The sequence below is a fragment of the Carlito syrichta genome, unplaced genomic scaffold, assembly GCF_000164805.1.
Source record: "Carlito syrichta isolate Samal-C Ts95f unplaced genomic scaffold, Tarsius_syrichta-2.0.1 Scaffold306772, whole genome shotgun sequence".
In the NCBI taxonomy this organism is placed as follows: domain Eukaryota; kingdom Metazoa; phylum Chordata; class Mammalia; order Primates; family Tarsiidae; genus Carlito; species Carlito syrichta.
Window position 1 is genome coordinate 76,440 of NW_007250868.1, and position 11,889 is coordinate 88,328.

At 51.9% G+C, this 11,889-nt stretch overlaps 1 protein-coding gene across 1 annotated transcript in view; it reads left to right on the plus strand.

Moving 5' to 3' along the window:
• The window catches only part of LOC103265705 (myoferlin), a 91,497-nt gene that overhangs the window by 72,797 nt on the left and 6,811 nt on the right, over positions 1-11,889 (plus strand). Inside the window, exons 27-29 of the mRNA XM_021715170.1 lie at positions 976-1,117; positions 4,437-4,536; positions 9,616-9,806. Coding sequence (XP_021570845.1) covers positions 976-1,117; positions 4,437-4,536; positions 9,616-9,806 — 433 coding nt within the window. The remainder of the gene's footprint in view (positions 1-975; positions 1,118-4,436; positions 4,537-9,615; positions 9,807-11,889) is intronic.

Consider the following 11,889-nt stretch of genomic DNA (forward strand, 5'->3'; position numbering starts at 1 on the left):
GCGCGCTACCACGCCCGGCTAATTTTTGATTTATTGTAGAGACACGGTCTCGCCACGTTTCCTGGGTGGGTCTCGAACCCACGGGCTCAGGGAATCCATGGAATTTATCTTCATAGAGATGCATGTGAGCCAGGCGCGGTGGCTCACGCCTGTAATCCCAGCACTTTGGGAAATGGAGGAGAGAGGATTGCCTGAGCCCACAGGTTCGAGAGCAGCCTTGGCACCTTGGCGAGACCTCATCTCTACAATAAATCAAAAAGTTAACCGGACATGGTGGCACACGCCTGTAGTTCCAGCCACTTGGAAAGCTGAGGCAGAAGGATCCCCCGAGCCCAGCAGGTCGAGGCTGCGGTGGCCGTGAACGTGCCACCACACTCCAGCCTGGGCAACGAAGTGAGACTCCAGCTTGAAAAAAAAGATGCCTTGTGGAAACTCACTTCCGTCCTCCTTGCCCATCTCATTCATAAGATCACAGTGTATTTCAGAGTAATTTTCAAAAGGAAGCTGTAAGATGACTCGATTCGTGCCTTTTTTGTTTGCTTAAGTAAAATATGGGAGAGGAAATGTTAAGATTTTGAGCGAACTTATTCATTTAGCTTCTCAGCAGTGATGACAGACAGTTTTGAGTTATAGCTGTGAAGACTAAAATCATAGCCAGCAGCCTTCGACGGACCCGAAATAGAAGCGATGTTGTTGATATTTTCCAGAAAATTTCACCTTAGCCCCGTTAAGTGAAGTCTAAAGGGTTTCCTGCTTTGGTTTGAGAAGAACTATATTTTATTTGGCTTCAACCCGTGTTGGATGCGGGAGGGCACCTCCCCTTCATAAATCACCCCCAGCTCTGTAGATAACTGGAAACTGCCCAAGAAAAGTGCATTAATCCTTCAGTTCTTCCCTCCCCTAATCACTGTGCAATTTTGCGGCGAGGTGGCTTGTCAATCAATGAAGCTGAGTCTGTTTGCCTCTGCTTTTCAGCTGGATTCCTGGCAATGAAGAAAACAAACAGAAAACAGATGTCCATTACCGGTCCTTGGATGGCGAAGGGAATTTTAACTGGAGATTCATTTTCCCGTTTGACTACCTCCCAGCAGAACAACTCTGTATCGTGGCTAAAAAAGTGAGCTCTGAAATATGCCAGTGGGAAGTGGGTGCCGTGGGCCTTCCTTAAGTCAGAAACTTCTAGAATGTCGGGGATGTCAGGACCTCGGAGGTCGCTGAGTTGAGCTCCCTCTTGGCACAGAGGGGGAATCTGAGACCTTGACACTTGCTCGAGGTCACACGGCTATGACAGATATTTGTGGAATTAGGGAATAAAGGAACACAACTTTCTTTCCCCTAACGGACTAGTGGTGGGGTCAAGGATAAAGCGTAGAAGTCTTGGTCTGTTATCAGTATCAACAACAGTCCAGGCACGATGGTTCACACCTGTAATCCCAGCAATTTGGGAGGCCGAGGTGGGAGGATTGCTTGAGCCCAGGAATTCTAGACCGCCTGGGAAACATAGCGAGACCTCATCTCTACAAAAAAATCAAAACTTAGCCAGGCATGGTGGTGCACACCTATAGTCCCAGCTACTCTGGAGGCTGAGGGAGGAAGATTGCTTGAGTTCAGGAGGTTGAGGCTGCAGTGAGCTGTGATTATGCCACTGCACTCCAGCCTGGGAGACAGAATGAGACCCCAACTCAAGAAATAAAAAATAAATAAAATAACAACCCAAGTGCATTATTTAGTGACAAGTAGCCTGATTCCTTTCATGATAGGCAGAACTAAGCAGAAAAGTACTAAAGCGAGTAAAATGTCCCCTCCACCTTCCTTATTAAACCTCAGCCTCTGCTTTGCCTCCTTCAGAGGTATGTCCACGGGGGTTCAGGGCCCTCATGGTCTTAATTGGTGAGGCTTTCAGTTGCAGAACTCAAGCTGGTTTTTACCAAAAAGCGAGTTATTGGTTCCCATTACCAGAAAGGAACGTCTGGATCTCATGTCGATGTGTTGTCTTTAGAAACTGGTCTCACTTTTGGACTGGGCATGGTGGTTCATGCTTATAATCTCAGCACTTTGGGAGGCTGAGGCGGAAGGATCCCTTGAAGCTAGGAGTTCAAGGCCAGCCTGGGCAACATAGCGAGACCCCATCTCTTAAAAATAAAAACAAAAAAGAAACTGGTCTCACCCTCCCTGCCCCTCTGCCCTGTCTTCCTCTGTGGTCTCATTTCCAGGCGGGTTCTCCCCTGGGGGAGGCCAGCAGCCCCAGCTCACATTCTGTCCCCAGCAACCCTCAGCCCAAAGAGAAGAAGAAAGCCCGAGTGGTGCCAACCAGAGTTCTGAACTGGGCTTCACTGTCTCCACCATTAGCGTCCTGTGCCTCTGGCCCAGGGATACAGGGCTCTGACTGGCCAGGCTCTGGAGTGATTGATAGAGGAGGCTCCTTCCAAATTTGAGGAAGGAGAAGTCCCCCAGGAAAATCTGGGTTCTTTTATCCTAAAAAGGGGCCTAGCACCTGGATGGATGTCTTTTCTATTTTTTTTTTTGAGTTGGAATCTCACTGTCACCAGACCAGAGTGCGGTGGCATGCTCCCAGCCACCGCAGCCTCGACCCGCTGGGTTCCGGCGATCCTTCCTCCTCAGCCTTCCAAGTAGCCAGAACTACAGGCGCGCGCTACCACGCCTGGCTAATTTTTGGTTTATTGTAGAGACGAGGTCTTGCCAAGTTGCCCGGGCAGGTCTCAAACCCGTGGGTTCAGGCAATCCACTCACCTTGGCCTCCCAAAGTGCTGGAATTACAGACTGAGCCACCAAGCCCAGCCTGATGGATGTCTTCTCGAGGTCCCCTGCCCAGTTCTGGTCTCCCTAGCTCTGTCTGGCCACCTCCTCTCCCCACACCTGATCCGTGTCCTGTCGGGCCAGGCCTCTAGCCTCTGCCGGCCCGGCTCAGTGCAGATTCTACATGGAACACTTATATCATGCCAGGTGGCGTGAATGTCCTCCAAGGGGACTTTCTCGAGGCACAGAGGCACGATGTGATCGCAGACATGCGTACTCTCAGGTGGGGAGGCAGATGGGTCAGATAGACCTGTACGTGGGATTGCCTTCCCCGTCTACCCACATGCGGGGCTAGGCCTCCCTGTTCTCTGGGTGCCGCTTGATGCATGACCCCACCCAGGACAGACAGAGTGGGCTCCCCAGACCCTCAGAGCCAGGCCCTCTGCGCCCTGCAAAGGAAGACTCCTAGAATAAGAAAAACAAGAAACAACCCAGTGGTCATCCTTCAGATTCAAGAAACACTGGAGGAACTCTTTCTTTTCTTTCTTTTTTTGAGTCAGGGTCTCACTCGGTTGCCCAGGCTGGAGTACAGTGGCATGATCACAGTGGCTCACCGCAGCCTCAACCTCCTGGCCTCAAGACGATCCTTCCACCTCAGCCTCCTGAGTAACTATTCTTTTTTTGAGTCAGAGTCTCACTCTGTTGCCCAGGCTGGAGTACAGTGGCAAAGTCACAGCGGCTCACCACAGCCTCGACCTCCTGGGCTCAGACCATCCTTCCATCTCAGCCTCCTGAGTAACTGGGACTGCAGACGTGTGCCACCACGTTGGCTGATTTTTATTTTTTGTAGAGATGAAATCTTGCGATGTTGCCCAGGCCGGTCTCAAACTCCTGGGCTCCAGCAGTCCTGCCACCTTGGCATCCCAAGGGGCTGGAATTATAGGTGTGAGCCACTGCACCTGGCTGGAATTCTCTTTCTGTGGAGGCAAGAGGAACTTATATATAATGGGTCTATGGAGGTGTGATTATTCTTGGCTAATATTGTCTGGGTTGAGGCCAGGACCGAAGACCTAGTCCTTTACCTCTAGTGTGAGGGATCTGAGGGTCTTAGGCGACCACAAGCATATAAAAGCTGGTGGTGTTTTTCAAAAACCAGGCATGCCAGGACATTCTAAATCTGCACCGATGAAAGAGCAAAGTCGGGGCCCCCGCCTTCTCACCCATGTGAAATGAGAGGACTCAGACATCTGTCTGGGGTGGATGCAAGTTTGCTGAGCAGAAGTGACATCCCCGGTGGGCGACATCTGGGCAGGCCTAGAACTCCTGGGTTTAGGATTGGCTAAGTGGGCCACGTGGTCTTCAGCAGGGAGATCAATCACTCCCAGTCCCCTGGGGTGGCCACAGGAAGTCCCACTGATAGGAACATGGCAGGAAACCTTCTGCTTGGGGACCACCCTAGACATCCTTTTTGTCACCCAACGGGTGGCTTTGAGATTTCCTGGGGAGCCTGACGGCCCTCCACGAACATGGAGTGAAAGGGTGAGGCCACAGGAGAGTGTGTCCAGGGTGCAAAGGAGAGAAAAGGCCCCCAGCCTTGGCTCTGATTCAAGGGGTCCCAGGGGCAGGTATCCAGTCCATGAATCGCATTCACTGGCTTGTCTTGGTCTCTTCGTTTTTAGGAGCATTTCTGGAGTATCGACCAGACGGAATTCCGGGTCCCCCCCAGACTGATCGTTCAGATATGGGACAATGACAAGTTTTCTCTGGATGACTACTTGGGTAGGACTTCCAATGTGGATAATTTATTGTAAGACGCTGTACTTGGCCCTAGTGAACTCAGGGAACAACTGGAAGTCATTATTATAACTCCAACACTTTGGGTCCTTGGGCTGAGGGCAGGGGAGACAGCCCCTGCCTGCTTGTCCTCTTGGCAGTATGGCCTGACAGTGAAACCCCTCCCCTTGGTCCCCGCCCACCCTCAAGGGCTCTCCTGAGGGTGTCGCACCAACTCCTGTCTCTCCATGAAGCCTCGAGGCATCCACCCTCTGTTCTAAGCACCTGGTATCAGCTCAGAGGCAGAAGCCCCCTCCTCCACCTGCTCTCAGAAGTTATTGAAGCCCCCAGCATGCCCTGGCCATTGCCCCCGCCCAGGTCACCCTCCTCCATGGCTGGAGGCACTGGTGAGGTGCACGCCCAGCCAGGGCCCCTCCCCGCCTTGACTCTCAGGCCCTTCGCCTGCTGTGACTCTGTGCTCTCCGGATGGAGAGCTGTCGCATGGCCAGCTCGGTCTCTTCCGTCACTCTTTGAACACAAGCCCTTCTCCAGCCCCCCACTTTCCACAGCGATTTACTCACTGTCATCTCCATGGAAGGTGAAGTTCACCTTTCCCCAAGTGTGACTTACCCAGGACGTGTGGCCTGACCTCACGCGGTACCTAAGAAACTCTTAAGAAGAGGCTTCCCGGCCGGGCACAGTGGCTCACACCTATAATCCCAGCACTTTGGGAGGCTGAGGTGAGAGGATTGCCTGAGCCCAGGGGATCGAGACCCGCCCGGGCAACTTGGTGAGACCTCACCTCTACAATAAATCAGAAAAATTAGCCGGGCAAGGTGGCATGTGCCTGTAGTTCCAGCTACTTGGAAGACTGAGGTGAGAGGATAGCCTGAGCCCAGCAGGTTGAGGCTACAGTGGCCAGGAGCCTGCCACTGCCCTCCAGCCTGGGTGACGGAGTGAGAGAGACTTCAACTCAGAAAATAAAAGATGCTTCCCGATTCCTGACCAGAACCTTCCACCTTGGCTGGCAACTCAAGTTTATCACCACTGATTCAGCCTTCCCTCCCTGCCGCATTACTGCTGTCCTCATAGCCTTCTTTTGCTGTTTGCGGCCTGCCCATTTCTCCAGCCACCAGGCGGAAGCATGCATGGTCCTCCATGGTCGCTCCCCTCCCGTCCCCCAACCCTGGTCAGCTACTCAGTCCCAGTGATGCCGTCTGCTATAACACACACTTGTGCTCTTAGTTCTGTGATCTCTGCCACTTGCTGGGTCAGACCCCATCTTCTCCTAGTCAGCTGTTGCAGTCGCCCCTGATAGGTGGCCCTGTCTCCGTCTGGCTTCCAGGGGTCTCTCCTGACCGAGGAAGCACCCTCCGATGGCTGTGTCCTGTGCATCCCATTACCCCGCCCCCAGCACCTAGGGCCATGGTGGTGACTTAGTCAGTGCTTAATAAGAGTTGAATAAACAAGACCGGGCTCGGTGGCTCAGCCTGTAATCCCAGCACTTTGGGAGGCCGAGGCAAATGGATTGCCTGAGACTGCGGGTTCGAGACCAGCCCGGACAACTTGGCAAGAACTTATCTCTACAACAAATCAGAAATTAGCCAGGTGTGGTAGCGCGCCTCTGTAGTTTCAGCTACTAGGAAGGCTGAGACGGAAGGATCACCTGAGCCTAGCAGGTTGAGGCTGCGGTGGCCGGAAGCGTGCCACTGCACTCCAGCTTGGGCCACAGAGTGAGACTCCAAATCCAAAAAAAAAAGAGTTGAATAAGCAAATGAGTTTGCAAGTAGGCCAACGTAAAGCATATGGATAGTAAATTCCAGAATAATAGAGAATTTTCCCTTGGAATTAAATAAAATAGTCTGACTATATTTCACCAAAAGGAAAAGCCAAACAAAAGCAGGCAGACACTCAAGAAAGGCAGAGGAGGCCGGGAGTGGTGGCCCATACCTATAATGCCAGCACTTTGGGAGGCCAAGGTGAAAAGATTGCCTGAGACTATGGGTTCAAGACCATCCTGGGCAACTTGGTGAGCCCTCATCTCTACAATAAATAAAAAAAATTAACCAGGCGCAGTGGAGCGCATCTGCGGTTCCAGTTACTTGGAAGTCTGAGGCAGAAGTCTCGCCTGAGCCCAGCAAATCGAGGCTGCAGTGGCCATGAGCGTGCCGCTGCACTCCAGCCTGAGTGACAGAGTGAGACTCCAACTAAAAAAAAAAAAAAAGAAAGACAGAGGTAGCCAGGTGGGGTAGCTCGAGCCTGTAGTTCCAGCAACTCAGGAGGCTGAGGTAAGAGGATCACTTGAGGCCAGGAGTTTGAGGCTACAGTGAGCTGTGATCACGCCACTACTCTCCAGGATGTTTAAAAACAGAGCGAGACCCCGTTTTTAAAAAAAAAAGAAAAGAAAGGCCAGGGCAGATTGTGGTTTAGGGATCCATCATGTGACCCAGAATTCCTGAGCCTGACAGTTTATTGTTTGTTTGTTTGTTTTGAGTTGGAGTCTCACTCTGTCTCCCAGATGAGTGCAGTGGCCGCTCCGGCCACCGCAGCCTCCACCTGCCGGGCTCCAGCGATCCTTCCGCCTCAGCCTTCCGAGTAGCTGGAACTATAGGCGCACGCTACCACGCCTGGCTCATTTTTGATTTATTGTAGAGATGAGGTCTCCCCAAGTTGCCCAGGCGGGTCTCGAACCTGCGGGCTCAGGCAATCCACTCACCTCGGCCTCCCAAAGTGCTGGGATTACAGGATGAGCCACCGAGCCCGGCCTGTTTGTTTTTTGAGTCAGAGTCTCACTCTGTCACCCAGGCTAGAGTGCAGTGGTACGCTCACGGCCACTGCAGCCTCGACCTGCTGGGCTCCCGCAATCCTTCCGCCTCAGCCTTCCAAGTAGCTGGAACCACAGGCACATACCACCACGCCCCGCTAATTTATTGTAGAGACGAGGTCTCGCCAAGTTGCCCAGGATGGTCTCAAACCCCTAGACTCAGGCAATCCTCTCACCTCGGCCTCCCAAAGTGCTGGGATTATAGATGTAAGCCACTGCACCTGGCTAGCCTGACAGTTTGAAGAGAAACTGCCACAACCTCCCTGTTGTTCTTTGCTGCCATGACTGAAGACCCAACTCTTGTCCCTGTTATCCATAGACTTGATGCCACATTACAGATGCCATATTGCTTTTCTTTTTTCAAAAAAAATTCTTTTATTTTATTTATTATTTATTTGTTATTTTATTTTATTTTCAATTTTTGAATCAAGTCTCACTCTGTTACCCAGGCTGGAATACAGTGACACGATCACAGCTCACCGCAGCCTCGACCTCCTGGGCTCAGGCCATCTTTCTGCCTCAGCCTCCTGGGTCGCTGGGACTACAGACACTTGCCATCACACCCAGCTAATTTTTTTATTTGTTTGCAAAGATAAGGTCTCACTATGTTGCCCAGGCTGGCCTCAAATTCCTGGGTTCAAGCAATCTTCCTGCCTCGGCCTCCCAAAGTGCTTGGATGATAGGTTTGTGCCACCACAACCAACTACCATTTTCTTTTTCTTTTTTTTTTTTTGAGTTGGAGTCTCATTCTGTCACCCAGGCTAGAGGGTAGTGGCACACTCTCGGCTACCGCAGCCTTGACCTGCTGAGCTCAGACAATCCTGCCTCAGCCTTCCAAGTAGCCAGAACTATAGGTACACACCACCATGCCTGGTTAATTTTTTTATTTATTGTAAAGAGTAGGTCTCAGATGGGCTCAGTGGCTCAGCCTGTAATCCTGTGCCTTTGGGAGGCTGAGGTGAGTGGATTGCCTGAGTCCGCGGGTTCGAGACCCACCTGGGCAACTTGGCGAGACCTCATCTCTACAAGAAATCAAAAAATTAGCCGGGCATGGTAGCGTGCGCCTGTAGTTCCAGCTACTTGGGAGGCTGAGGTGGAAGGATCGCCAGAGCCCAGCAGGTCGAGGCTGTGGTTGCAGTGGCCTGGAGCGGCCACTGCACTCGTCTGGGAGCCAGAATGAGACTCCAACTCAAAAAAAAAAAAGAGTGGGTCTCGCCAAGTTGCCCAGGCTGGTCGTGAACCACAGGCTCAGATAATCCTCTCACCTCGGCCTCCCAAAGTGCTGGGATTAAAGGCGTGAGCTACCGCACCCAGTTCAACTACCATTTTCTTAAGGAAAGAGCTCACAAGAGTTCCCAAGCCCCTGAGACACTTTCTCCTTACTCTGAAAGTGGCATCGGCCAGGCGCAGTGGTGCAGCCTGTAATCCCAGCATTTGGGAGGCCGAGGCAAGAGGATTGCCTGAGCGTGGGTGTTCGAGACCAGCCTGGGCAACTTGGTGAGACCTCACCTCTACAATAAATCACAAAAACTAGCCAGGCGTGGTGGCGTGCATCTGTAGTTCCAGCTACTTGGAAGGATCACCTGAGCCCAGGAGGTCGAGGCTGCAGTGGCCGTGAGCATGTCACTGCACTCCAGCCTGGGCGACAGAGTGAGACTCCAAATCAGAAAATAAGAAAGAAAAGAAAAGAAAGAGGCACTGAAGGGTTAATGCCTCCCATCCCAGAGAGAAGTCTGGAGGTGAGAAGTCTGTTCCTGGAGAGAATTTTTTGTGTCCCTTCTCAGGCTCCTGCTTCTGAGTCTATACTAAGAAAGGCTTGACCGTGACCGTGACCCAGAGCAGCCCATGTTTTGAGCACCAGTCTTCTTTACCCAAAGCCAAGTGACCTCTGTTCAGGGCAGCTCAGCACCAGAACAAGCACGATTCAATTCCAAGGGCCCTGAGTTCAGTGGACACTTTGTGTGTAGATATTTAATCACTCTGAGTTTACAGAGGAACTCTGCCTCTGCTCATGTCTTTGAGAAAGATAACAGGCCGTTCACCCTGAGATGCTGAGCCATAGACAGCTATTCCTTCTACCATTTTCCATCTTATCTGGAAAGGACTTAAGCATCGACCAGGGTCCCCTTCTCTGACTCCTCCATCACCTGTTCTAAATCACTGTGTGACACCTCTCCCTTGACGAGGACCAGCTGTTCACTTGTGAACAATGGCTGCCCCGCCTGAAGTTTATATGGATGTCGTGTTGCTTCCTTGGCCAGGTTTCCTAGAACTCGATTTGCATCACACCATCATTCCAGCAAAATCATCGGAGAAGTGCCGTTTGGACATGATCCCGGACCTCAGAGCCACGGACCCCCTGAAAACCAAGACCGCCTCCCTCTTTGAGCAGAAGTCCATGAAAGGGTGGTGGCCGTGCTACGCAGAGAAAGATGGCTGCCGCGTGATGGCTGTAAGAGCGTTTCCTGGTTGAGGCTTCTTCACTCCTTTCATCCCTTTAGCTGTAGATGATCTCCAGATAGGACAAGGACAAGTTTGATCGCTGGGACTTTAGGATATGGGAACTGTTCATCTTTGGGAATACAGGAGAAGGTGGCAGACGCTGTGAGCAGGTGTTTGGAGTTAGAAGGTGAAGGAGTTGGAATGGTTTAAAAAAAAACCAGAAAGCCGGGCTCGGTGGCTCAGCCTGTAATCCCGTGCCTTTGGGAGGCTGAGGTGAGTGGATTGCCTGAGCCCGCGGGTTCGAGACCCGCCTGGGCAGCGAGACCTCATCTCTACAATAAATCAAAAAATCAGCCGGGCGTGGTAGCGCACGCCTGTAGTTCCGGCTACTTGGAAGGCTGAGACGGGAGGATCGCCGGAGCCCAGTGGGTCGAGGCTGCGGTGGCTGGGAGCAGCCACTGCACTCCAATCTGGGCGACGGAGTGAGACTCCAACTCAAAAAAAAACAAACAAACCAGGAACCCAAGTGGTCTGTCTTTTGTCCTTCCTTCCTTCCTTTCTCTCTTCCTTTCTTCCTCCCTGTCTCTCTTTTTCTCTCTCTCTCTTTCTTTCTTTCATCAGAGTCTCACTCTGTCTCCCAGACTGGAATGCAGTGCCACGCTCACAGCCACCGCAGCCTTGCCTGTTGGGCTCAGGCAGTTCTCTTGCTTCGGCCTCCCAGAATGCTGGGATTACAAGGGTGAGCCACCGTGCCTGGCCTATTGTTTTTTAAACAGGTGGAGGAAGTCGGTCATGCTGGCATTAGTTGAACAAGAAGGCATAACATACAAACAGGTGGAGGAACTCAAGATGAATTTTGATCTAGAAGCAATAGTGTGACTTACCACACCATGCCACAGAAGACTGCCTAGTTTGTTATGCATTATTATTATTATTATTTTTAATTGGAGTCTCACTCTGTCACCCAGACTGGAGTGCAGTGGCTGCTCCTGGCCACCGCAGCCTCGACCTGCTGGGCTCCGGCGATCCTTCAGCCTCAGCCTTCCAAGTAGCCGGAACTACAGCGGGCGCTACGACGCCCGGCTAATTTTTTGATTTATTGTAGAGATAAGATCTCGCCAAGTTGCCCAGGCGGGTCTCGAACCCACGGGCTCAGGCAATCCACTCACCTCAGCCTCCCAAGGCACGGGGTGACAGGCTGAGCCACCGAGCCTGGCTATGCATTATTATTAATAGCTAACTTTTTTTTAATCACTGATTATGAACCTGGCCACATGCCAAGCGCCTTATATTCTGATCTTGTGATTTACATAAAACAAACTGTATCCATTTCACGTGCACGATGTGATGAGTTTGGACAGATGAATATGCCTCAAACCTCATAATCAAGATCCAGAACCTTCCCATCGCCCCCAAAACGTCCTTGTACCTTTTGCCGTGCTTTGCTCATCCCACCCCTGGCCCCAGGAAGCCCCGGATCTGCTTTTTGTCACAATAGAGTCGCTTGCACATAATCTCGTCTAATGCTGCTGACAATACCGCGAAGTAGACATTGTCTCCATTTTACAGATTCCAAAAACAGGCTTAGAGGGATCGAGCAACCTGCTAAAGGCAGGCCCCCCGCTTTGTCAGACTCATAAGCGTAGGGGTCACCTGAGCTCTGCTGCCCAAATGTCAGGGTCAGGACCCCTCAAGGGGTTGGTGACCTTGTGGGCTTTCCTGGCTCTTAGAAAGTCTGTTACAACCTCAACTGAGGAGAGCTCTAAAAACGGGCAACCAGCATGGGCGACGTAGTGAGACCTCATCCTCGAAAAAAATTCCAAAATTAGCTGGGCGTAGTGGCATGCCCCTGCAGTTCCAGCTACTCAGAAGTCTGCGGCGGAAGGATCACCTGAGCCCAGGAGATCAAGGCTGCAGTGAGATGTGATCACGCCACTTCACTCCAGCCTGGGCGACAGAGTGAGACTTCGACTCAAAAATAAATACATAAGCCGGGCTCGGTGGCTCAGCCTGTAATCCCAGAGCTTTGGGATGCCGAGGTGAGTGGATTGCCTGAGCCCGCGGGTTAGAGACCCGCCTGGGCAACTTGGCGA